At 41.9% G+C, this 27,994-nt stretch overlaps 1 protein-coding gene across 2 annotated transcripts; it reads left to right on the forward strand.

The window, feature by feature from the left end:
* LOC136679547 (CDK5 and ABL1 enzyme substrate 1-like) lies at nucleotides 1-27,467 on the forward strand. Of its 2 annotated transcripts, XM_066658142.1 has the most exons (10): nucleotides 1-619; nucleotides 12,967-13,038; nucleotides 13,765-13,857; nucleotides 15,850-15,927; nucleotides 20,371-20,476; nucleotides 20,818-20,971; nucleotides 21,583-21,686; nucleotides 23,997-24,103; nucleotides 24,609-24,816; nucleotides 25,559-27,467. In XM_066658142.1, the coding sequence occupies exons 1-10, from the start codon at nucleotides 168-170 to the stop codon at nucleotides 25,697-25,699; spliced, it is 1,515 nt and encodes a 504-aa protein (XP_066514239.1). In that variant the 5' UTR covers nucleotides 1-167; the 3' UTR covers nucleotides 25,700-27,467. The 2 variants fall into 2 exon arrangements, with proteins under 2 accessions (XP_066514239.1, XP_066514240.1); XM_066658143.1 differs by lacking the exon at nucleotides 15,850-15,927.
* The last annotated feature ends 527 nt before the right edge of the window (nucleotides 27,468-27,994 follow it).

Here is a 27,994-nt window from a genome sequence, read left to right on the forward strand (position 1 = left end):
TTTGAAGCGCCTCGTGCTCAAAACACGCGCAACGGCGACGATGGCGATTATTCCGAGTATCGTGCGACTCCCGTTTCGCTGAGGGCTCGCGATGGCAGCGAACGAGAGCTGTTAGCCCCGGAAAACAGCCCCCCACCCCCACGCGCCACCCCCGCGCGGATCGGTCGATGGCGGCGGCGCTGCAGTCGAAGCCGTGCGCGGTAGAGGTTTCGCGGAGACGCGCGGACCCGCAGCGGCGTCAGGCGGCGCTCCACTTCCTTAGCAACATCTCCCTGGACGGGCGGCCCGTGGCACGAGAGCACGATGGAGAGAACGACAACCCCGACGACAACAACGAGGGCAACGAGAGCGAGGTCCTCCTCCACGGCACCGGGAGCGTTCCAGTGCCAGAGGCCAGGACCGAGCCCCTGCCAACGCCAATGCCGCGCTGGGCTCCAGGGGCCGGGGGAGACGTGTGGGGCTCTCCACTCGCGGCACCCGCTTACCGGGGCAGACTGAACACGTTCACTCAGGGAGCGGCGCAGACTCAGAGCCACGGAAACTACAGCCACTGCTGCGGCCTCGAGGGAGCCACGAGCGCCCCGCTCAGCACCGCCGCGATCGAGCTGCACAGGTCCAGGTCAGATATCTATCTGTCTCTCTTTCTCTCTCTCTCTCTCTCTCTCTCTCTCTCTCTCTCTCTCCCTCTCCCTCCATCTCTCTCTCCACACCTCTCTTGTCTCTCTCATTTTTTCCTTTTAATGTAGTTGTCCCATAATCTTGTTTTACCTCTTCCCTGCATGTCTTACTCTACTTTTCCCTCTCTCTTCTTTTGTCTCGCTTTACATGCCTCTATTCTGCATATCTCCTGTGTTTCACAGTCTGATTTTGTACATTCTCTCTCTCTCTGTAAGAGTTAATTACATTAGTGTCAGTAATACTGCATTTATGCAAACGACACACAAAATTGTGATTGTGTACACACCCTGTCTGTCTCTTTCTGTTTGTGTGTGTGGAGTGTGGAGTGTCAGTTTCACTATTAAAGTGATAATTAGGTGTCAGCAGTGTGTAACATCTGCAGTGGGGCGGGCGATGGCCGACTAACCCTGATCTCAGAGCCGTGTGCAGTCCATTAGCTACTCTCAGTTTTACACACACACACACACACACACACACACACACACAAAGGCTCCAATGGGCTTACGTAAGAATACAAGCATAACATTACACACCAGCCACAAACCATGAAGTCTCATCCCATATTTACTGACCATGATCAGGGCTGAAAGATGGTTAGGGTGGAATAGTGGATAACACTCATACATCAATTATGAGATCAGGGTTCGATTCCCAGATTTGGCAGGTACTTTACAACACCGAACGACAATGATTCCTTGGACAAGCCAAAAAAAGCCTGAATGTGCAGCATGGAAATGTAAACGATAAATCAGTTTTATAGATTTTATAGAGGTTACAGTGTTTATAAACATGTAACAATTGTTCTTAGTCTGTTTGTAGGTGAGATGAACCAATCAGAAGCAGCCACACATCCAGTGTTGTGGCCACATAACCATGACTAACAGACCGTCTGGTGCAATACACTCAGGATGCAGCCTTCACACCATAAGTTAGTGTGGTGGTCTTCATGGCCAGAACAACAAGCATGGGTTGTGTTCCAGAAAGTAGATTTCTCAGTTGGCTGGATAACTTAAAGGAACCTAAGGTAAAATTTGGTATTGTTGATCTTGAGCTCCCCTTAAGCTCAGTTTATACTTCTGTGTCGAACCTACGCTGTAGGCAACGCGTCAACGTGAACCATATGCTGTAGCCTACAGCACAGCCTGACTCGCACCACTCCAGAAATGTAACTACGCATCACGCTGATGCAGACGGCAACGACTGTGACTGGTCAGTAGTCAGACGGACATTGTTTATGTTGAACTGAAGAAGTACAGGAACATGAACTCCACACTATAGAGACAGCAGCAGACGGCAGCATTTTCATAGCGAGAGATTTCCGCAGACATAATGTTGGAAAAATGTTGGAAAAAAAGAAAATACAGACTTCTCTGGGGAAAAAAATCATGAGAAGTGGGGAAAAGCGTGCCAACTTTGTATTTGCTTCTTTCCTGGCAACTCATGTAAACTATGCTCTGTCCAAAACAAAGCCCTACTCCTGAAAAGTGCACTTTAAAGATTTCTAAAATGCATTCTACTACACCACTACATTATACAGGGTTTCCCACAGTGCTTTACAGTTATTAGAGTGCAGTTCGTTCTGTTGCCTTATCAAGGCTTCAGATGTGTTAGTGCATGGCTTTTTGCTATGTCCAGTGGCCCGTGATTAATCAATCCATTGTAGAAAACACTCAATAATAAGAGGTTTTTCACAGTTCCAAATTACTTTCTGTGACTCGTTTAATGACCACCCCCCAACCACACCCACCCCGGGCTCACCAAAGGTAACACCTCGACTAACCCATTTTCTGCGGGAAGCCCTGTTGTATACTACATAGTCTACATGAAGGTGTTTGCGATTCACCTCTAGTGGTGTAGAGGTGTAACTGCAGAGCAACGCAGACACCAGCACAGAAGTATAATGGAGTAGGGCTCTTGTGTAGCCTACGGTATAGGCTTGTGTTGTGTCAACACAGATGTATAAATCGGCCTTTACAGTTGCAGAGTGTAAATCACTTTAACAGCACTCTACTGAAATCAAGGAAGAGGGGAAGTGTGTATGGGGTGGGGGGCCCAAAAGTTAGGCCACGTACTGCCATTTCCACAGTGCTGAGCCTGGAGTAAAAAAGACAGGGGGAGTTTCCTCTTGTTACAGGTCAGTGGAGTATCACAGTGATAAAGCTGAAATTTTAAGGTAAAATATTACCTAGTGTTGCTTTAAAGCTGTAAAACATTGATAAAACACCCCCCGCAAATGTTCAGTCTTATCACGAGCCTAATAACACTGTCTAGGGTCCAGTGGATGAGCTCAAAATACCAAGACGACATTTTCAATTATCCCTCTGTATTTCAGTGAGAAGTCACCTGACGTCTGCGTAGCCACATAATGCAGCTGAAATGGCCCTGTGCAATCAAATCCTTCAGCTGCTGACTCATGTCTGAGTTCTATGATAGTGCTGCTTCATCCAGATATTCCCTTTTAATTACAGAATTATGATCGGCCGTGATATCTGAAGATATTAAAAGGTTTAACTTATCTACCATGTTAAAAAGTTTGTAAATGCTCCTATGGGATGCTCTGGAGCTAGTCTAATGTCACTAGGCTGAATGCCAAGTGTCAGCTAAAGGGGTACAAAGCCCCCACCATTGGGGTATAAATCAGGGGAATTATTCTTTGGACCGATGGAGTCCATTCTAATAACTTTTGGGATGAGGATCAGTGGTAATTTTAATCTAGAATTAATGATTCAGCATCCTTACTTGACCTTGTGGCTGAATACAATCAAATGCTCACACCAGTCTTCTAGTATTTAGTGGAAAGCTTTCCCAGATAAATGGAGGTTGCTTAAAAAGGCCTGTTCATAGCATTGATTTCATATAAAATGTTGACTAAGCAAGTGTCTACACATTGCCAAAAGCTTCCTGCATGTATTTATTTATACTAGGTGACCTTTGGTTATACCAAGTACGGCACTAATGTGGCACTGCCTGCTTCATCAGTCAACTTGTCTGATCACTGTGACAGATTGCACAGAGATTGGCTAAGATAAGCAGTGTAGTTTATCAATGAATCGTTTCACTGTTGCAGCAAAACCACGTCTCAAAAAAAATCTTCAAAATAGAAAAATCAACATGTTAAATTATCATTTATATCATTATAACACAATGTGATGATGTTTTCAAATGTTTAAATATGCTATACAAATACAACTACATTTAACTGAGTAAAAGAAGAGGAAATGTGAATTTATAGGTTTTGATATGATGCCAGTTATTTGTAGGAGGCCAGAAAAGTAAACACTCAACCCAGGAAAAGACTGCTTCCAGGGACAGGGTCACTTTTGGTCATGTGTTGATTTAATTTAGCAGTCCCATGCTTCAAAACAAAACACATTCCTGCATCCCTTTAAGTAGTTATATTCATTCTAGAAGAGTGGACTTACTCTAATTAGAATTTTACACATAAGCTAAGAAATAATGGAGGCTCTATACCACTTCAGTTAGCACTGTGTAATATAGGGCCTGACCAAGTTATTAGTTGCCTAATAATAATATCTGTGGATGTTAGCAATTGCTAAAATTGATTGGTACAATGTTTGGAGGGGGTGTGTGCCAACATCTTTTAGAATTGGCTCAAAAGTAAAGTATTTTTATAGCTCATTGCACTTAGAGGAGAGCACCAACTGCCAGTTTTATAATGTCGTCTAACACACAACCAGGGCCCTCCAATGGCTGTGGCATTGCTGGGCATTGAACTGTAAGTGGGATAGCTTTTGGAAAGTTGCACCAATCTGGGACCCAGATTACAGTAGGAGTCTGCCTTCTGTGACTAGTTAACTCGTGGTGTATATTCTTCCAATAATTCCTAGCTTTCTTAGCTTTGCAGCAACAGTGGCACTGAGCCCTTTAACAGTTTGAGCACATTCTGTATGTTCTTTATAACTCTGTTGACAGAATTAATGTGCTTAAGCAAGTGTTTTTTATTGCTATAACACCCTTATCCTGTTGCTAAACCAGCTTTGTTTGCAATAGCTCTGTAATCGTTGAGCTAGAAGAGGAAACTAAGTGAGTGATTTTGATTAGTTTAAGGAATATGCCAGTGAATTTCAGAATATCTCTCTGTAGCTTTGGTCTGAAAGTTTTGGTCTGGGTCTCTTTGGTGTGAAAGAGTGGTGTTTAGAGTTGTGTTGCCAATTCAGACTTTATGCTACAGCAGACAGTTTTACAAACTTTATGGTGGGATTCGATTTGACGGGGGTTTGAGAGTGTACTGTGTAAATACATGTAGCCGTGTGAGACGTGGAGGTGGGATGACCCTCCAACCTGCCTCCACCATGTCAGGTCTGAATCACAACGTTGTTTCATTCAAGCATGGGCTCTGTTCTCTGTGAAGAATGTTACACAAACAGAATCACTCTTTTTGTAACTTAGACAATGGCTCAGTTTTGGCAAAATATCAAACATTCTCTATTTACATCCTCCCCTAAATGTAGCCAGACAGCCTGGCAATGTTTAGTCTGAATTTAGCTTCTTTCCTTTAGTTGTTATTTGCTACACAGCTAATGTAGCTAACAAGTAATGGGATCGTATTTTCCACTCATTAACATTATGCAAAAAGTTTTTAATTTAAAAAAACTAAAAATTGAGGGTTTTCCAGACATTATAAAACATTTGTCTGTAAAATTGGACAAACTATGACCAAACTGATACAAAATGGCTACTGTATGTTTTAGCTATGTAACCTATGTTTATACATTTTTACAAGTAACTGATTGTCGTACAGAGTTAGGAACCACAAAACCAAGCCTGTCTGGTATGACACTGAAGACACTGTAAGACCATACACGCAGCACAATGCTAATTGGTGACTGTGAGCTTCTGTGAATTGTTAGCTAATGTCGCCACATAGCTAAGTACAAAGCTAAGAAAAACCGGTCATGTCTTATCAAATGTATTCTAAATAATTTGGGCAAAAATGATTATGTTAAAAGTAAATTAAATATGTGATTTAAGAACTAGTTCTGGGGAGATTGTTTGTATTGTCACATCCTATAATATTTGTTGTTTTGTGGAACTGCTCTACAGGCAGTTCATGAGCAACCCTGTCTCACACCTGTTCGTGATATAGTCACATATTTAGGGGATTGCAATTCGTGAAATAGTCGCATATTTTCGACACTTTATGCGACAATATCACGATCATAAGTGTATTGGTACAAAACTACCATACAAACACTATGCGACAGTAACACGAAAACTCTTCCTCTTTACAGGCATCATTACTCATAACATAGAAAAAGGCATAATGCGAATTACATAACATAGTTTCTTATTTCAACAAAGGCATTAAGTATTTTATTATAATATTTCTCCTAAGCAATGCTTATTGTTGGTGTCCTACTTTAGCTTTAACTCTAACAAGAACATTTCTTTCACTTACCGTTATTTTGACAAATTTTTTAAAAAGTTGTAATATTGAAAAGGACATTTCTCTAGCCATTATTTGCTTCGATATTTTAGCAAATAACGAATTAGTAACGTTATATTTTCTGTAAATAAAAATAAGACCGTGGTATTAACGGATGGTAATGACGCCTTAATGAGGAAGAGAATAGGTGTGAGACCGGGTTGTCATGAGCCCTTGAGTGTGTTATTCAGTAAAAATTCTCAACTCAAAGCATACTAAGACGACATAGTTAATGATGCAGATTGTAATAACAATAAATGGCAGCTCTTGTCAATTTTAATTGAATAACGAGATGAACGCAATAATCTTTCAGCTCTGCATGTCATTTATGATTCATTTTTGATTAAAGACTCTGGACATTTATACTCCATTTATACTCTACAGTCAAGAAGGTGAACCCCACACAGGGAACAGCCCGAGTGTTAACGACACAAAAGCATACTTTCTCCTCTGTATCTCTTATCACTCTCTCTTCTTGTTCTTTAAGGTGGAGATATAAACTTACAGTAACCCGAGAGCGTGGCAGCCTGGCATGTGAGCCTGACCGTCTTTTTGTCCAGTGTCTTTGTTACAGGGCAGTGCAGATATATGAAACTGTTTTTGAGAGATCAGACTCTTTAGAGCGCTCTGGATACATGACCAGCGTCCAAAAACATGGTTCCTGTGTCCATGTTATTTTTCAAGGACTTTCATAATATTGTTGAAAGTGTGATATTATGATACAGGTTCATTGTTTGGGTGGGTGTGTTGTGGCTTTTGGCCAAAAGTTTAAGGGTAATAATAGTTAGTTTATCCCTCTTTACGTCAATAAACTCTAATCTTTTAGTAAGGCTGTACACTACAAATTAGAACAATGTCTGTGAGTATTTGGTGGCAGTTAAACCTGAAAGAATTTGGAAACTTAGATGAATGGTTTAGTTGTATGGGGAAAAACATTCTGACTTGTCCTAAAGTTACTGGATTGAGATCCATCATGCAAGAGAATCACAGCTATGTTGGCACGCAGCCCAATGGCCCAAAACTTTGCATTGGGCATGGTGAACATGTTATCTCTTAGTTTCTCTTAGTGAATACATGATGAGTAAATGACTTTTAACATTACCGCCACTTTTGTTGTGGTTTCCAAAGCCCACAGGTATCATTAGAGGCAGTGATTTGTGACATCACCGGTTACATTTCAGGCGAGCTGTACTAATATAAAAATGAAAAGGGACTGAACAGTGTCTGGAGCCACACTGAGTCGAGTAGGTACCATGCAATGGAAAAGTGCCATAATATTCTGCTGTGTTTTCACTGAACTGATGAAAAACAATTTAGTCATAGCAACAGGGTCAGTACTGAGCCATGTTTGGTGAGTATATGTTGTGAATAGACCCATATATTAATCTGAACTGTTTTACACTGAGTCTCCACAACCCCCCACCCCCGACTCTCTCTCACACACACACACACACACACACACAGTCTCTCTCACAGACTCTCCTCTCACACAATGTTTGGCTTGTACTTCAGGAGCAGCTGGTGGAAACGAACACAGGTTTTCTGGCTGTAAAGAAGGGCAAAATGCCCAGGCTGTAGTCTGAGTCTCTCTGTCTCTCATGTGCTCATTCCCTCTCTCTCCCTCCTCACTTTCCACCTACCTCTCCTTCTTATATTACCTCCTCATCACCCCCTGTCTCTCATCCTGACCTCCACTTCCTCCCTCTCTCTCTCTCTCTCCTGCTGTCTGCCCAAACCCTGTTAGTCAGGGAAAGCTCGCGGGTCTTCAGATGATCTGCCAAGAGCAGCTTCAGAGGGGAAACAGAGCAGAGGAGTGTTTCTGTTTGATGTGCTAACACATCCCCATAAAAGGCACACACACAAACACACACTGACCTCAAGGCTTTCACCTGTCAGACTCTCACACTGTTCTTAATAATTCCATGATTTGTGGATGCCTGCTTCATTGGATGTGGAGCAGCGATCTGTGTGATGTTAGAAAAAGAAGGTCATTACTTTTCTCCTCTCCATGTGCTGTCTAGGTGCAATTGCAGATCAAAAGAAAACCAATCATGATTTGACCCATGGTTTCCAGTGTGAATAAATAAAATAAATAATCAACATCGCTTTCTCTGCGAATCAGCAACTGATTAGTTAGCTGCAGGACAAAAATAACTGTCAGTGTCTTAACTGGAAATGGAGCAGTGGTGGGAGAGGAATCTGTGATTCAGAACTAATCCTTCAAATTACGTAATGGTAATTTGGCTGCAATTAAATCCTCAAAGTGGTGATCCGACATCTATAGTAAACTGGCTGGATATTGTCACTACTACACAGCTCTGGGATCCCTAGGCCCTGGAGTGAATATCTGTGAGGATTGCGTTGTGTCTGCAATGGTTTCCTCCCACAGTCCAAAACACATGTTGGTAGGTGGATTGTCTGAGAGACATTGTCCAAAGGGGGGGGGGTGTGTGTGTGTGTGTCAAACTGGATGAGTATGTGATGACCTGCGAAGGACTGACTCCCTGTCAGGGAGGAAGGATTCCTGGTAAAACCTGGACTCACCATGACAGGATGAAGAGGTTACATGATGAATGAATAAATAAATGAATTGAATTGAATGAGTTGGTACAAATAAATTTACCTCAATTGCAATGCCTTTTGAAACTGAAAGCAGGAATAAGGAAGCAGTGCTTCCTCTTTACTGAAGTATCCATCGCAGCTACTGTAGAAAACCCTATTTCAATTGTTCCTTATTTTGCGATTATATTCCCATTTCAGCTCTTAGAAGAAAATGCTTTGAAATGAACGCAGTTTGACCTTTGCCAGATTCCTTTACGTTTCATTGGTGCTGAATGGGGCAGAGTGGTGACGAGGTCATGTCCTCTTTGTTGTAACTCGGATGACTAACTTTACCGTAACAATCAGTTAGTCTGACTTTCCATAATCTTAGAGTCTTACTGGAACCAGTAAACAGTGTCTACAATGGGGGGAAAAAGTCTTGCGCTTCTTTTTAATGCTATGTTGAGCTATGACTGGACAGTAATTTGATATCAATACATATCGCAGTATAAATGACAGCAGGTAGTGTCGCAGTCACACAGCTCCAGGGACCTGGAGGTTGTGGGTTCGATTCCCACTCCGGGTGACTGTCTGTGAGGAGTTTGGTGTGTTCTCCCTGTGTCTGCGCGGGTTTCCTCTGGGTGCTCCGGTATCGTCCCACTGTCTAAAAACACAAATCTGTAGGTGGATTGGTGAAGTGTCCATAGATGTGAGTAAATGTGTGAGTGGGTGTCACCCTGTGAAGGACTTGCGCCCCCTCCAGGGTGCGTTCCCGCCTTGCACCCAGTGATTTCGGGTAGGGTCTGGACCCACTGTGACCCTGAACTGGATAAAAGCAGTTATAGACAGTGAATGAATGAAAGAATGAAGATCAAATGTTTCGATAACAATGAAATTATTTTTATGCACATTTTTTTAATATTTCTTTATACATTATTTATAGCACCTGTCACTGACTGACACTCATTACAGGGTGCTGTAGTTAGTTCATTGCACTCAATTCTAAAGTTAGTTTAAAAATATTGACAAAGCCATAAGGTTGTTGTTTGATGGTGATGTCATGTTGCTTTTAGATCTGTGCCTTTGATATTGTTCATATCGATATCGGAATTATATTGTATTGACCGAAATTAAGAAATATTCTGACAGATTTTTGCTGTACCGTCCAGCTCTATGTAGAACTAGTGGCCTGGGTGCAGCAGAGGGTCTTTTTTTAAACTTATTTGCCCAACTGTGGGGGTTCCAGTCTGTGGAGCGAGCATAAACTAGTTAATCCTAGGACAATAACTGAAACTTTATTTTATGTAAGTTGCTGCTTTAACTTTCAGTGGACGTTTTTTGGCTGTCTCTATTGGTTCAGAAGGTTTGATGCAGTGTAGATGGCAGCAGGTGTTTTCAGATTCAGTTTAAAATGATAAACGTGGAGATGCGGGTTTTTTTTCTGACAACAAATACTTCAGTGTCCACTCTCGTCAGAAGCAGTGTTTTCAGGAACTGGCAGGAATCTGGTAAAAGCGCCTTCCTGTCATCTGTCTGAAACAATGCCCTCTGTTTATTTGAAGAGACGAACAGAGGTAAACTCCATTGTGTTCTAATGCCATGGAGGTGGAGTGTCACAGTCAGTAAAGGTTGTTGGTTGTCTTTAGTACATGTATTTTACCTAATGTGTTAGATAACTACATACAGCCCTGACAACTGGAGAAATGGCAGGGGTTTAATTGTATAAGTAGTTTACAGTTTAAATATTAAAGTATATAATATTTAATTTTATGTTAATAAATTTAATATTATATTTAAGTATTAAATATAGGCCTAATGTTAATTAGCACCCCCCCCCCCCCAAATATTCCATATATTTGGAACTGGTTTGTCACTCACTCACTCATACTCACTCATGTTTAGGAACTGCTCCACAAGGGGTGCTGTTCGGTGCTTTGTCTTTAATATGTAATTGTACAGCCCACAATTCATTACGCATGCAATCCATAATCCATAGCCTAGAGACTGTGAAATGTGTAATCCACCATCTTAGTGAGGCTTTAACTTTTTGGAACTTTCCATGTGAAGAACATCTGACAGTGAAGAGGGTCCATCTCAGCGTTGGATGTATTTCTGTGGTAGAATTTATATTAAAACGTTCCTTGAATGTCCTCAGCTGTGTTTTGGTTTTCCTGAACAAGTCCACTGTCTCGTGTGGTGAGAAATATTAATCCTGCGCTCTGCTTAATGAATTGGATTTATTGTGCTTTGTGTAGTTAAGCCGGTTTATGCCTCAAATCTAATGCTATAAAAGTAATTCCAGGAGCAGAGGAGGCTTTGATTAGGGCAGGCACATGACCGTGCCATTTCTCTCTGGACACTTGTTGCGTGGTCAGCCTGTAGTAATATGAATGTGATCATAGCTGCTGATGGCCTTGTCTTTATGTGTAGTGTTTTGAATTATTTTTGATTATTGACTTGTAACACAAGGATGTTTGGGACGTTTTGTGTCACCGGTTTTTGACCTTTTACTGAAGCGATCAGGCCCTAGAGTCACTTGAGACAAAACAAATCTTGCTTCAAAGAGGTCACTAGAATGTAATCTCTAAAGGAAAAGTCTAGATGCTGAACATAATTCTTTTTGAATCATGCCTTAGGAGAAGAGCACTTTGGATATGAATATAATGCTCATTTATAAATGATGCAGACATTCTCTCTCTCTCTCTCTCTCTCTCTCTCTCTCTCTCACTCACAATTGCTCTGTCCCCCTCTCTCACTTTCTTAGGTGGGGACAAATGAGTCTTCATAGATCCACAGACACTGAATAAAGCTCTAAAGTGTAGATTTGGAGCTAATGGCACTTTTATGGCATTAAGGGTTTTTATTTTTGTTTTGTGTATATTCTACATCTGTAATTTAGATTAACTTAATAAGTGACCAGAGTGGCACGTTAAGGTCAGTCTGGCAGTGGAACAAGCACGTTTTGCTATGCCCCCTCGCCCCCCCCCCCCCCCACACACACACACACACACATACACACATACACACACACTTCTATTTGCTCACTCTGTACAGGAGCTGCTTGACCTGGTTTTGTGAACTGTTCTCCTTCCATCATCAGTGGAAAAATAAATATAAGAGGGGAAAAAAACAACTCATAGCCTGGGGAGATGTGGGGGGGGGGGGGCACCAACGTCTAGAAATAGAAGCAAGTGTTGCATATGAGGCTTTTGGGCTTTTGAGCAATCTTTGGTGGATTATCAGAAGGCTAATAAAGTCACAATGTTTCCTGAATGAAAGCCTCTTCTGTGGTGAATGAGTGCAGTATAAAAATGTGCATGTTATCCTCTTACAGCCCAGTCATTCTGGAACATTTCTTCATGAGCTTGTGCTGAATATTACAGCAGTAAATTATATGAACTGCACTTAGTTTGAAAGCTTATGTTTGATATTGATTGCAGAGGTGGATTTGAACAAAACAGCCATCAGTACTTCATCTATGCTTTAATTTTCCTGACAATGCCATGCTTTGGTGGGATGTCCAACATAACCCTGAGAGATGCATTAGTTGCCATAGAAATACTACCTTGTTTCTATGGTAGTGAGGGCATCAACAGTAGTTGAAATGTTCGTTCATTCATTCATTTTCTGTAACCAGTCCTTCACAGGGCAACACACACACTCACACCTACGGACACTTTTGAGTCGCCAATCCACCTACCAACGTGGGTTTTTGGACCGTGGGAGGAAACCGGAGCACCCGGAGGAAACCCACGCAGACATGGGGAGAACACACCACACTCTTCACAGACAGTCACCCGGAGCGGGAATCGAACCCACAACCTCCAAGTCCCTGGAGCTTTGTGACTGCGACACTAACCTGCTGCACCACTGTGCCGCCCTAGTTGAAATATCTCATTGATTATTAAAAGAAAAAAAAAATCTTTAAAAAAGTACACCTCGTTAGAAGCACATCCTCAGAAACACTCCCTTAACAACTACCTGTAAAACACAGCGTTGGGAACTTCAACATGTCCTTTTACACCTCTTTAACAAAGGTTTTTCCGGTCCTGTTTTGCCGTATTTGAGTATCAATTAAAATAACCCAGAGAAGAGCACTGAAGTGAGTGCATTTCAAAAGTGTGGGAAACTTCATATCCACTCATCCCCATCTTCTCTGTCCAAATAAATAAACCCTGAATATAATTGTGGGTCCCAGGACTGAGTGGATCTAATGGATTCATTTAATTGGCGGTTTACTGTGCATACGTGTGTTTGTGTTTCTGTGTGCGATGTCTCACTGTGTTGTTGTTTCTCTGCAGGAGGAGGCTTATTTCTCAGCGTTCTTCACTGGAGACTCTGGAGGACATTGAGGAGAATGCTCCTCTTCGCAGGTAAACACAACATGCATCTGTGTCTGTGTTTTTAATTTATGTAGAGATTTTAAGTCCTATAGCATATTATATTAATGTCAAAAACATAATTACATATTTATTTACTAAATTAGCTACATTTATGGTTGTTGTTTTTCTTGTTTACTTGGTCGACACTCTGGGCGTCCTTCATCGTACATTTCTGTTGAAAGCAGGAATAAAGATAAGGAGTTTGTCTAATTTTTGCTGCAGTATTACCCTCTATTCCTCGAAGAAAGCTGTAGACTAGATGTTGGAACATTTCTGCAAGGATTTTATGGCATTCAGCCAAAAGAGCTTTGAGTTCAGATACTGATATCAATTGGATGATTATTTCTGGCACTCCAGCTCATCCCAAAGATATTGGGTGGCTCTCACTGTCTCATCACTGGAGAACGTGTGAGCCATTACTCAAAGCTGATGGAGCATTACAGCCCTCACACCCGTGCTTGGCATTGAGCATGGTGACGTTAAGTCTATTTGCAGCTGCTTCAGAGCATCTCATTTTGTACCATGCTTTTCTGAGGAATTGATATGTTTAAGTTCTTATATTTAAAAGGTCTCTCTCTCTCTCTCTCTCTCTCTCTCTCTCAATCACTCACTCACTCTCTCTCTCTCTTTTTCTCTCTTTCTCTCTCTCAATCATTCACACACTCACTCTTTCTTTCTCTCTCTCTCTCTCTCTCTCTCTCTCTCTCTCTCTCTCAGATGCCGAACCTTATCTGGTTCACCCCGACCAAAGAGCTTCAAGAAGGTCCACTTCATCAAGAACATGAGGCAACATGATATCCGCAATGGAAGGTACATGTGCACTGTAAACACACGTAAGCTGTTGCCCTCAGTGGACATCAATATTACACAAGGGCCTTAAAATTCCTCAGTGTTTGTTTTGTCTCTGACACATGATGCTTTAAGGTTTTTATTTATATTTTCGTTAGTTACTTTCATGTATTCTTGTCTTTTTGTGTGTGTAGTGTTTTGACTTCTACAGGAAATGAGATAATAACATTTAAATTTTCAAACATGTTACACACAAAAAGAAATATTTTTGCTGCACTATGAGTTGAATGTAAACTCCACCATGATTTAAAGATTAGTTAAAAAGCTTATATTCAAAATATTTTTAACCAGAACTCCAGGCATCAGAAAACTTCCATAACAGTAGTATATAAAACCCAAGGAATTTATTTATTTATTTATTTATTTATCTATTTATTTATTTAAGGCATTAATATTTTCAGCCCTCTGGTTCCATTCACTAACACTGAGAACAATTGTGAGCCTTCTGAGCGTCCTATAGCATTTCACATCAAACCACTCAATTATTTTACAGTTTAACAGTTGAAGTAACTATACAGTAATAGAATTTGAAAATTGACGGTGTTCCACTTTAATCCTCTCAGTGCATATGTGCTGCATCGATGCAGTAGACATTGTTTAGGGAAGCGCTGTTCCCTTTGCAGACAGCAGTGAGATTCTGCAGCGTAGACTCCTGTCGGTCCAGACTGTCATAATTATCTGAAATATTTCCTTGTTTATTCACAGCCAGATTCCTCGTTTGATTTGCTCTGTAACTTGTGCCCAATAACTGAGGCTTTAATGTTGTTTTTGCTGCGTATCTCGTTCCTTTTAGTCTGTGAGTGAGTAGACAGCGGAACAGAAGCAGTTGACCTGGATGGTTGTTCTTGGTTGGGAGCAAGTTTTAACGGCTCCTGTGCTCAGTGAATGATTATTTGGGTAGCGAGGTGTAAACTTGGGCTCTGTTCCAGTGGCTCAGGTGTTCCACACAGCGGCAGAGGAGGGCTCCCATCTTAAACCAGTGTTTCACAATCCTGCAAGTCCCATTTCAATGGATCAGTGTAGTGAAATGTCAAATTGTGTCAATAGTGAAAGTTTAACTCCATGTAAGATGTAATCCAGTTTGGTAAACCAGTTTGCTTCCTTAATTTTGTGTGTAGTTTCTCTTTTTTGATTAATGCTGAGTCTACAAGGTACAGTGCAAATATGTAGAGACACTCCCTATAGTTGTTGAAATTGTTAAACTGTGCATGCACAGCTTGTCTAATCTCCACAGAATGCTCTGAAGCAGCTGCAGAAGAGTCTGCCAGACAGGTTTTTAATCCCCCAGCAGACTGTGGAGAAGGGTATCCACACTCTCTGGAGGATGGAGCTCCATTCTGTACCTTCTGCGACGAGCTGGAGTGCCAGAACTAATCATCCACCTTTTAGTGACCGACCTCACTAATGGTCTTGTGGCTCCCATTAAAACCTCAGAGCAGTGTTCTAATATGTAGTCTAAAGCCTTGCCAGAAGAGTACAAGCCGGTCTCGCAGCAAAGGAGGACAAAGAGCCTGTTAATACCTTTCATTTGAGAAGAGCAGGTGTCCTTACACTTCGGGCCATTATAGTGTACATTAGCCTTGTAGTAGTAAAGGTCAGATGCCAAATATCTTTCGGCTGGGGGGGGGTGCCCAGTGAATATGTGGAGTGTATGGAAAATAATGGCATTTTTAGTACCCATTCGAAATCAGCTAAAGGCATTCACAAGAACACACAAATGAATGGTTCTAAACACCCACTTGTTGTGCCCTCACTCTTTATCTTCTCTTTTGTTTTTCTGTTTTCAGTGTTCACTTCAGTTCCTTATTGAAATGTTTTAATGATTTTAATGTTAAAACAAACGTATTTTTGTTTCCGATATGTTCCACATGCATGGGCCAGACACTGTGTGCTATAATATTTACTCCACACTGACTGAGGTCACTGAATTAGTTTACCGTTTTGTCTTTGTAGGATAGTCCTTATCAGTGGCAGAAGATCCTTCTATAGTGTATTTTCTGTCCTGCCCTATCGTGATTGTAGCCAAACAGGGTATGTATTCTTCAGCATGCTAATCTTTTCTCTCCCTTCTCCATCATGCCTTCCTGTTTTCACCCCATCACCCTCCTCCCATCCCTCATCATTCTTCCGCTTTTCTCCACTCAGGGGCAATGACTAGGGGTGCACGATCAGAATCTACCATTTCGGTTCCTCACAACTGGCCAAAATGCCATTTGTAGATAAAAATTTATATATATAATTTTTTTTATTACTTTCTTTAAAAAAAAATATTTCAACAGATATTTCAAGCAGTTTTTTCAAGTATTTCCATCAGTCAGTTCATCAGTGGCTATTAGCTGACTGCAGAATTGGCATTTAATGCTCTCCTCCAAATGTGTTGAGCTCTGGAAACCATCTGGCGGTGCTTTGGATCTGAAAGGGGCATGTGCTGGACTTCATACTCCCAGCCTGTTAGCACAGTGTGTATGGGGGAGCCCTAGCTAGTAGTCGGGGTCAGACACACCAAAATGGGGATGACGAGTAGATTAAAAATGGTTACCAATTTTAAATGTGAATGACCCTGAATAGACCACTAACATTTCATGATCAGTGCACCCCTACTTTTAAATATTTAAGCTTGAATTAGCCTTCCATAAATTTCAGAAATATCTCACTAGCTTTGTTTACGTTTATGGTTTAATTATTCAGCAGCTATCCATCCGTGCACTAAGAAAGCTGGGCTCGTCTCAGCCTGGTGTTCACCAAGAAATTCCCTGTTTCTGAATGATGGAGAGAGAGACAAGTGAAGGCTTGCTCTTCTCAGACCGTGTCCTTGCAACTGGCGGCTCTAACATTAAGGGTGCGTCTCTGAAAGGCCTTTCTCTGGAGCTCTGCGGCTTATTTTCTTTTCGATTTCCGCGCAGTTCACAGCTCTTTGGCTCTCAACGCTATCTACAACTCTGCGCCTGCTTGTTTTTATTTCCTTTCAGGCGTAACTCAGTCTGAGCTCTCAACTGACATCATTCTCAACAAAAGATTAAGCTATTTTCTGTCCTTGAGATAGATTTCTTTTGGACAAATGCATTAACATACAGATGTAATCAGCCCCTGGTTGCACTGCGCTCTTAAAAATAAAGGCTTTTGGCTTGGGTTGTGGTAAATAAACTGTAATTGGTATGGGTTCTGGGCAAGTTTGGAGCTTACTTAAAATGTTCAAGACACAAGCTGTTATTTCCTTTCAAATGTTTTTTTTCTTCACCTTATGAAATGGTTATTCTACTGACACCTATTGGCCTGGGATGTGTCTAAGCCTCAAACATGGCTGCCCCCCATATGGGGGACTTGCTTCATGAGGCATACACGATTCATTCAAAGACTACAGTTTAATTTGTTTTTCATCTCATGAGTTGCTCTATGAAGATAATAATCATTATTAAGTATTGTTTGCTGCTTTTTAGTGGTAAAAATGACTTAACCCTATAGATATTAATTTAAGTATAGATCTTAAAAGAACCACCCTAAAGCCAGCCAAAAGTAATAGTACAAGGATCTCTTTTTGGTGTCTTTATTTTGAAGGGTGTGTGCTATTTTAAAGTGCTAATCATTAGAATTATGTTGAAGTGGAAGCTTTTTCTTGGAACAATAGCAAGCAAGGGGTAAGTAGGTTCACTGGGTTATTATTGTCTGCTTGAGACTTCCCACCTCCGAGTGTGAGTGTGTGTGTGTGTGTTTAGGAGAGTGATTAGAGGGTTAGAGTTGTGACCTTGATGCCCAAGCTATGCCTGCCTTCTGCTGATAGCTCACTAAATAAGTCTTTGAGGAGTAAAAATTGTTACAGATAAGAAAACCGCCAAAAATGAACATTTCAACTATGCTTGGGAACAAAGTGCACATGCTGAAGGTAATAGATACTGAACCCCTGCAGGAGATGAACTTATGAACTTAACAAAACAATGAAATTACCCTTTTCCTGTTATATAACTAAACGTGAACAGTAGTGTAATTTTTGCTATGAACTGCCCACAATTTAAAAACTGGACCTGGCATGGTCTACTTTGTGTTTAGGCCTGACTTCATCACAGTAAAGTGCTCCAGACTGAGGGCAGGTGAACATTAAAAGCGAACAGCTAAGATTTTTAGACATAATATATTTGCGAAATTTTCCAGGTTTAATAGATTTTCTCAAAATAAAACCTAGTGATGATTGTGTAATTTTACATTTGAAAAATTCTCTAAAGCATGAAAGTAAACAGCTTTACTGTTGTCACACACAGTGAGGGGGGGGGGGGTGTTACAAAACCAAGAATTTCTCAATTTCCCCGATAACGTGAGCCAGAGGATAAGCTTATCTAATAGAAAAAGTGCTGAGGGATGTTCCTATTGGGCCATCCTCTACTTCTTTATCTGCCTTAATTTACATCACCTTTATTTTGAAAATATATATTTTCAATTGTTATGAAATAATGATACCTATATTAATTTTAGTCTCTCGATACTCTCCCGCTTCAAACACACCGTGTGTGTGTGTGTGTGTGTGTGTGTGTGTGTGTGTGTGTGTGTGTGTGTGTGTGTGTGTGTGTGTGTGTGTGTGTGTGTGTGTGTGTGTGTGTGTGTGTGTGTGTGTGTGTGTGTGACGTCCTCTCAGCTGTTACGGTCATTGATTTTAGTGCAGGGCTTCAGAGGTCAGATGACCTCTGTGTGGAGCTCCATTGACATTCTTCATCTCACTGGCTTGGTTTCCACAACACTGAAGTGAGAGAGTGTTGATAATGTACTGAGAGCACATGGGTACTTTCCTATACGTTGTGACTGGCTTATTTCCACTTGTTCCAGTAGATCTGCTTTTCCTAGTTCTTTAACTTTTGTGGAAAGTGGTAAAACATGGTGGTGGAGGATTTTCTCCAATCCTTTCGTCATGGACTTTCTTTGCTTATTCTTTCCCTCTATAAAACAGGATGCTTGTGGATTTCAGGCTTGTTTTTACAGCTATTCCTGTAGAGCTAAGTTTGAATCTCTTGCTCGAGTCAGCAGTATTTACTCTGTAAAAGAAATAGCTCTGCAATTTTACATTCACAATGAGCTCTGGGACCCAGATTTTTAAACTCTTTTTTTTTCCAGTTGTATCTGGCTCACAAGTGTTTGCATCCTTGTGAGAAGACACGTTTGAATCCCAGTGATGCCTCAGCCATGTGTGAAATTGCAGACATGCGCCACCTGCTGCTTGCGTTCCAAAATATGGTGAAGATCTGTCTGTGGCCAGAATCCCTGGAGAGAATAATTGGTGCAGTGCTGAGATGACATAACAGTATTGGCCTTTAGTGTTCTCCTTCAAGTATGTTGAGCTGTAATTATGTTGCATTAGCAGGCACTTACAAATAAACAAATACATAATGTGGAGCAGTACGGAGAAGGCACTTGTTAGCCTTCACCATTTCAGCTCATTGGCATTGTTGGGGTGTACCTAGCACATGGGGTGAATTAGAAATGAGTGGCACTGCAAATTGCCACTGTCAGTGTAATCTCCAGCTGCAGTGGTGATGAATAGTCAAGTCTTTCCTGATGCTTCGGACTTTGCTGTATGTCTCTGCCTCATATCTGTTCCATGCCTTTGCTCTTTAACCATCCGCAAACAAAGACACCATTATATCCATCAGCTTTTTGCAGATTCTGACCCTCCTCCTCCAGGGCACTGCTTTGATTCCTCTGCTTTAGCACCACGACACACTGACGGTTATTTTAAAAGGAAAGCATGGCCTATTCTGGCAGCACTGACAGTTTTTAAAAGGCTTGCCTTGCAGGTCTGACAGGTTTCCTTTAACCACAGGCATTTCATTTAAAATAATTGGAGTCCGCAGACTAACAGTGGACACGTGTAGCAAGGAAGACACATTTGCCTGGTTCTTTGAGCCTGTTAGGTCACAGGTTTAAAAAAAAAACATTTCAATTTCCTGACTTAAAGAAGGCCATGGAATGTCACGCTATGGTTTGAGTGTAACACACTGGTGATGCAGACCACCTTAAAGAAACGATAAGTGCAGCTTTCTCTAACGATTTTGTTAGAAAGCAGCCATCATACTGGTTTCTGCACTAAAATTTATTTCATAGCTGCCCCTGTGTGGGGGACCCATTTGAAATGGATCATTCATAGACTACAAAGCAGTTAAACTCCTTATCTTCTGTAAGATGCACTTAATGTTGATTGTCCAAAGCTTGGTGGAAAAACGTATTGTTGCTCCTTAAAAGTGAGGTTTATTTTATCAGAAAGCCCTCGTAGCACAATATCCTCTCAACCACCGTCACATTGAGATTTCAAAACCATGTTTGTGCAGAACATCCTGTTCTCCCCCACCTTTCCAGAACTTATCAACACCTACTGAAGAAGTGATGATGTGATCAGCCACATATGTTACAGTTGACTGGTGGGCTGATGGTGTCAAGCAGGAGTATGAGGTCGGGGTGCTAAGGTTGTTGGTTTTGGTTATTTTGCCCCCGCAGGGATGTGAAGGCAGAGAGCAGTCGTCAAAGACATCCCTCTGGTGGAGTGAGTGCCAAGGAGATGGTGATCGGTCTGGAGGGCGTTGAACTGGGCGCTGATGGCAAGGTGAGGGAAACTCTCACTTTCACCTCACTGTTCTCTCTTTATTCCTAAAATGTCTGATTGGCAAATGGGTGCTTCTGAGCCTATCTCTTAGATTTGACTGTTATACTAGGACACTTAACAGAATGCATTAAGCAGATGCAGAATGCAAAACTGAATGTCTATTTAAACAAACCTATGACACCAACAACATCACACTTATGTTGTGTGCATTAGTCTTTGGATGCCTGCTGTACCTTTTATATTTCCTTCAATGTAAATATATTTGGAATACGAAAATCATCCCTTCCTAACAAACATGCTTCAGTCTAAATGGTTCACATGGCGTTTTACTCTGTCCACAGACTGTGTCCTACATGCAGTTTTTGTACCCCACGAACGTTCTGGGCCGCCGGAACACCATTGACTCGACCTCGTCCTTCTCTCAGTCCAGAAACGCCAGCCACCGGAGCCTCAGCCTGGCACGGGCCAACAGCAACCAGAGCAGCCTGGACACAGGTGACCTGCCAGCTCGGCCTCTTTTACTGCCCACTCATTTCCCATCCTCCATTCCAGTGTGCCACAACAAGGCTCCGTCTGTTGAGCTTTAATAAGGGTTTCAGGAAAGTTCATTATAGCGAAATGTCAGCGTGAAGGGTTTTATGAAAAATGCACAGTCAAGATCATACCAGTGTGCGTGTGTATAGTGTGTACTAATCTAGACTTCTGTGTTTTTAAATAATTAAAGAATAAATGAGCTGACTTACTAATGCTTAGAGCCTTTAAATCCTCACAGCAGTGTTCTAACATTTGGCAAAATGCCTCCAAGGCTTTCAAACTCCCTATTAATACCCTCATTTTCTGAAGAAACAATGAACAGTGAAGCTGAAATGTAGTATTATAAACTGGGAGGTGGGGATAATTGTGCAGATCTTCTACGTCTCGTCTACTCTCCAGAATGATGCAAAAATGGCTCATGTTTTTAAAGTAAAGTAACTCCCTCTGACAGTGAAACTTGGTTAAACAAAATCGTCTATTGCTTACAGAGGCTTTTACTGCGGACAGCTTTGGAAATTTGGCACTTCCAGCACATGCTGACTTTGTTTACTTTCTTCTCTTGTGATCCACAGGGAATGAGCTGGGAGATTTCAGGGAGTATGACCCCAACCTTCTGGATGACCCTCAGTGGCCATGTGGAAAGCACAAGCGGGTCCTCATCTTCCCTTCATACATGGTGAGTTTATATACAGACTGAAGGGGACATATTCTACCCGTCCTCTACAAGTGAACACTGTTCTTGAGATGTTTGTGACATGCTTTGGTCAAAATACCACAAGGCTTAGAAACCACAGCAGTGTGCTCCCCCCCGTCTTTGTTCCTCCCCCCATTCAGCGCTTGTTCCATTTTCACACAGCTCTCTGTTCTGGTTTTGTCAGTATTTTTCCGAGCTTGATGTGTCAGTGCGATTGTTCCATTTAACATCGTCTTTGCACTCTCACATAAAAAAATGTCCAGCGCTGTGATTGGACAGACTCAGACAAGGGGGCAGGGCAATTCCAAAGAACCTTAAATCTACACAGGATGCACCCTAAAACCAGAACACCGTATTTTATTCCAAGCTTTCTGACTTGCCCAGCTACAAAACAGACTGGGTGGTCTTTTTTCACAGTGTGTGGGTTGGTGGGCTCCAGATCCCCACATCAATGTGTTAAAGCACTGAAAAAGTTTTGCCCATTCATGATAAAACTGTAAGGAGTGTTTCTGTGCACTTTGTTTTGAATGAGTCCATTATATACGTCTTATGTTGCACTTCTGTGATGTCATTACTTTGGTACCAGTCTCCATTGAAAATGACACAGTAGTAGATCTGTGTTTACAAACTGCTTAGTTCAGACATCTAGGTCGTATAAAGGGTGTTGAAGGGGACTATGCTAATACATGCAGAAATATGTGAATGCTCCTGTATCTGTTGGTACAGTATAACGTTCTTGCCCTGAGCTGGGACAGCTGGAACACTAATCTCCAGTATATTTAATATTTGATCCGGCACGGTGGCGCAGCAGGTTAGTGTCGCAGTCACACAGCTCCAGGGACCTGGAGGTTGTTGGTTCAATTCCCGCTCCAGGTGACTGTCTGTGAGGAGTGTGGTGTGTTCTCCCTGTGTCCACGTGGGTTTCCTCCGGGTGCTCCGGTTTCCTCCCACAGTCCAAAAACACACGTTGGTAGGTGGATTGGCGACTCAAAAGTGTGTGTGTGTGTGTGTGTTGCCCTGTGGAGGACTGGCGCCCCCTCCAGGGTGTATTCCTGCCTTGCGCCCAATGATTCCAGGTAGGCTGTGGACCCACCGTGACCCTGAAATGGATAATGGATGGATGGATTTAGTATTTGTAAATAATCTCTACATCTTGTTTAGGCAGGATCCATAGACATGCAGTGATCAGCGTGAAATGAAACCATTCTCAAAGGGTTAAATTTATTATGTCCTTCTGCAAGGACCTATTCCTCTCAACCCCCCCCACCCCCCCTCTGCATGTCACTTCAGATTCATGTCTTGTCTGAGTGTTTTTCCTCACACACTTCGGCACACTATGACCTTCCCAAGCCCCCAGGTGTGTGTTCGTTTAGGAGCGAGTCTCCTGAAGGCAGCTTCCATATAACTCCAATTATTTAATGTTTGTAGCCTTGGATCAGGGGGGGGGGGGGGATTTACATTCCTGTCTTCGCCTTTTCTCTTTCAAATGAGTTTGCTAGAGTCTGTTTTTCGGCGCTGACCGCTATCACGTTCTCATGTTCCAGCGGAAAAGGCTTCTTTATCGTGTTTACATAATGACTCCCTGTTCATTTCCCATTTGGGCTGTTTTTGCTATTGTGCTGAGTCGTAGACATGTACTTGAACTCAAACAAAAAAAATTCAGACAAGGGCTCCCCACCCCCCGCCGCCTTCCTCTTCCTTCTATTGCTAATGTAATCCTTCACACTAGCAATGTGAACTTGTATTGTGTTTTCAAAGAGCTGTTACCAGTAAAGGGGGGGGGGGGGGGTTCCAGCCCATGATTCAGAGCTCAAGACCTTCTCTAGGCCTTTGTGGGATTGGTGAATTTGATTTAAAAAATGTATATGGCCAAGGTGACTTAAGATTGTACTCCTCTGGAAAGCTGGAAAGCTGGAAACCTATCTGTGAGGATTAGATGGCACAGAGCCATGAGAGTATTCTCAGTGCTGATATTGAATGATTCCCAGCTGTTGTCATCCTAAAAATATCAGATGCTGTCCTGTCACTGCAGAAAACACGTTTCCACTGCTCCGCAGCCAGATGCCGGGTGGCGTTGTACCCCATCTAGCTCACATATTTTGTCATTAGACATGGTGACTTTATGACTGTGTACAGCTGCTCTGGAGCCTCCCATTTGGATCCCTGCTTCTCTATGGACATTCTAATGACTTCATAATTTACAAGCAATTAGTTTTAAACTGTGTGTCGTTGGCATCGGTGAGCAAGACACTAACTGTTGTCTGTTATTTTAACCCTCTACCACCTTTGTAGACCACAGTTATCGAGTATGTCAAACCCTCCGACCTCAAGAAGGACATGAATGAGACATTTAAAGAGAAGTTCCCTCACATTCGCCTGACGCTAAGCAAGATCAGAAGGTAAAGTGCTTCAGTTCTCCTACAGCTCCTGACAGCTTCTAGCATGTGTTAAACTATACAGCCCCCTAGGTTGTCCCGGCAAAGGCGTAAACGATGATATGCCATATGTTACAGAAGTTTACTGCATGTTCTAAGCTTAAAACATAACTAACGGTGGTCATATCTCTGTAATGAGCCTTTTATGCCCTGCTACTCTCCAAATGGCAGAGTAGGTTCAGTAAGGACGAACAGCTGGTAAATCAGCGACAGGGTCATGGGCACCCAAGGCTGTGCAAGCGAAGCAAAGGCTAGCTCGTGGTCCGAACACAAATTGCTGAGAAAGCTAAGGATGGCAGTGTGAGAAAGTTTAAATGTAATGCACTATGTTCTAACAGCTATGACAGGGTTAAGGTTAAACCAGTTCAAAATCACATCTCATGTGCAGCTGCTCCACAGCATCATATTAGACGTGTTGTTTTTGAATCTATAAGAATAACACTGATCAGACTCCGGCTTTGTGTTTCAGTCTGAAGAGGGAGATCCGGAAGCTGGCTCAGGAGGAGTGTGGCTATGAGGAGCCCACTGTGGCCATGGCCTTCGTTTACTTCGAGAAGCTGGTGCTGCAGGGCAAGCTCAACAAGCAGAATCGCAAACTCTGCGCAGGCGCATGCGTGCTGCTCGCAGCCAAGATCGGAGGAGACCTCAAAAAGCACGAGGTCAAGCTCCTGATCGACGTGAGTCTGGTCACGTTTCATACTCAGCCACAGTCTCAGTGACTTAAGACGAGACAAACGAGTGTCAGTTATATTTCAACAAGAGGAGGGATTGCAACAGCTTAATGTTTAGCGTTTAGAATTCTGAAACTGAACTCTGGAGATGTTCTTGAAGTATCCCATTTTTAGGATTTTTTATTTTTTCATTTTTGTATTAAATTGGGGAAAAAAAAGTAATGGAATTTTTTTTTATGAATGATTAGCATCTTGTGACATGCATGTCCTGTTATACACAAACATACTGGCCATGTCCAGTGAACTTTGACACAGTTTGGTATACTCTTATCTGTAAAATGGACAAAGTACCCAGTATAGAGCTGGTTAATAAAAAAAGAAAAAAAGAGCTGGGTACTGAAATGTGCTACTTTTATCTTACTAAAAGATGACACTGCAGAAAACGTGGCAATCATTGATCTATGCAAGGCAAAACATATTGCTGCATCATTTCTTGTTGATTACATTAGGCTTGTTACAAACCTCTTCAGTAGAGCCACTATTTTTGAGAGTGTATTAGAATATTCTTGCATTTATTCATTTTGGTGGTTATTTATAAACCCCCACACAGTCAGGTCCTTGCAGGACAGAAACGGTCCCTCCTCGAGGAAATCTCTACATTTGCGTGCATGTTTGCTGACGTGTGTGGTGTTGTGTTGGTCTCAATCCTGCTGTATAATAAATGAGGCGTGGTATTTCTGCCCTGTAGAAACTGGAGGAGAGGTTTCGGGTGAATCGCCGTGAGCTGATCGCCTTCGAGTTCCCGGTGCTGGTGGCTCTGGAGTTCAACCTGCACCTGCCTGAGCACGAGGTCATGCCCCACTACAGACGCCTCCTGCAGAACTCCTAGCAGCAGCTTTCCATCAGGAGAGAGACCCCTCCACTCTCCTGATCCCACCCGGACCTTGCCGACCCTCAGCAGGACAAGCCCTATGCACCTGACCAACATCTCCAGCCCCGAGGTGTTGGAGAAAAAACACTTTCTCATTTTCCTTTTTATTTTTCTTCCATTTTATTTTGATTTAAAGAGCTTTCTCTTTCCTCAGCCAAAAATGACACATTTGTTTCTACTGCTCTAAAGACTTTCTGCTCAAAGGACTTCAGTTCCGAGTTTTGAGTTTAAAAGATGTTGACTGTTTTGTTTGTATTCAGATTATTGGAGTCAGTTCCAAGTTGAATAACAATTTTAAATCCAATGTTTTGGCATTTGATTGTGGATTTTGCTATTATGTTCTGTACAGCAAATGTTTTTTTATTTTAAAACTCATTTGACTCCTCACCTTCAGCCAGGTCTGATGTTCTCAACCCATTCAGCTCCTCCTGCATGCTCCATAGCCTTAAAACCAGCCTGTGAACAGGCTGAACTTCTCATGGGTGTGAATATGACTATGACTGTGACTGTTGCTCAGTTGAAAAGGACTTTGTTCTCTTACACTAAAAGTGCACTTTCCTGGTCTTGGAAACTGCAGAAAACCGTGAACGTCTGCAGGTCCTCCAGACCGGGATAACATCATCTCATTTCACTCACTAAAATGAATTGTAACCAACATTCCCTGTGTAAGCATCTCGGTATGTTGGGCTTTGTTCACACTGCAGGACTTTGTCATAACATTGACGTGAGTAAGCTTGAAAGAAAAGGAAAAAAAAAAAATCACATGGAATTGGATCTTATCCCATCTGCCTGGTCAAACAGAGTCAGTGATCAGAACTTAAACAACCTTCAAATGTGGTTTGATTTTGCTGGGGAAGAAGTCTCACTTCATGTGGTTTTTAGATGTTCAGACAGAAAATCTGTCCTGTTTTAAATCAGATTTGTTTGAACAAAGCCAAGCAGAAGCCTGGTTTTTGGTGGATGTGTTTGGGAGGGGCAGGTTTATACAGCAGTGCATCAGCATGCTCCTTTTTTTTTTTAATACTTTTGTGAAGTCCCACACCCCCCCCAACACACACACTTTCTTTATGATGATTGTTGGTGTGACGAGCTGCACTTGCGGTTACAGTTCTCCGTGCTCTATGTTAGAGTGGACTTTAGGGTTTTGGCACGTTTTTAGTGCTACGCTGGAGAAGACGAAGCTTCGAAAAGTCGTACCACAGAAAAAAAAAACGCTAAATACATACAGTACTTTACTACAGCCCTCACTGAAGACACTCAAGCAGTATCAAGAGATGGATTTAATTTTCATTGGACCATTTATTTTTTTTAATCATTTTCTCTTTAGTATCATTCAGTTTTCTCTTAGTTTTCCAGTGATTGATCCTCATTTCTTGTTTCAAAAACATTTCACCTTATAAAAAAGTATTCTTGTATTAACTGTTACTTTGACTATGCATTTACCATCGGAAATCCATTCAACAGTAGAGCAAAAGACTTTTTAATATGATGATGATGATCAAACATAAAATGGAGGGGGGACTTTGGATCTACACAATAACAGATGGCATTACGTTACATTAAAAGGTTCCTGAATGATTGTTCAATGAAAAAATATATATTTTAAACGTGATTTGACTTGCACTTTAAGCTTCGTTAAAACAGGTGGAATCTCAGCAACAAACTGATGATGCATTTGTAAAATATAAACACTTCTGTAAATAAGCTGCTTTGCTTGTTGAATAAAAAGAACATTTATACATTTTTTGTTTGTTCTTTGGCTTGTTTCAGAATATTTGAAAAGGCGTTTCTGTTTCAGAATGACAGAAGTGCCTCCCACCACCTGTTCTCCAGGGTGGCCTCCACTGCTCAGCTCAGGACTCGGGTTAATTACAGTGGCTGGAATGAGTGCTGCTGTTAATCATTGTTAAGGCCAGTCAAGGCTAGAGCACATCATTGCTATCCAAATGGCAAAAGGTCTGTACATCAACAGCCACAGCTACTGTATTACCGTATCTTCCAGAACACAACAAAAGTCAGAACAGATTTGCATGAGAGGAGTACACGGGGGTTGCCAGCTGCAGCCAAAACAAGGATCAAGCACAAAGAGTGTGTTGCAATCATGGCTCTGATGCAATCAACCTCAGTGTAAACACGCTCAGCCGTCAGGCGCAGTCTCACACGGCCATCGAAACAAACACTCACTCACTCACTCTCCACACTGGCTCAAATCCTGCACATTGACTCTCTAATTCCCCCATAAAAGAAACCTTT

The sequence above is a fragment of the Hoplias malabaricus genome, chromosome Y (genome assembly GCF_029633855.1).
Source record: "Hoplias malabaricus isolate fHopMal1 chromosome Y, fHopMal1.hap1, whole genome shotgun sequence".
In the NCBI taxonomy this organism is placed as follows: Eukaryota; Metazoa; Chordata; class Actinopteri; order Characiformes; family Erythrinidae; genus Hoplias; species Hoplias malabaricus.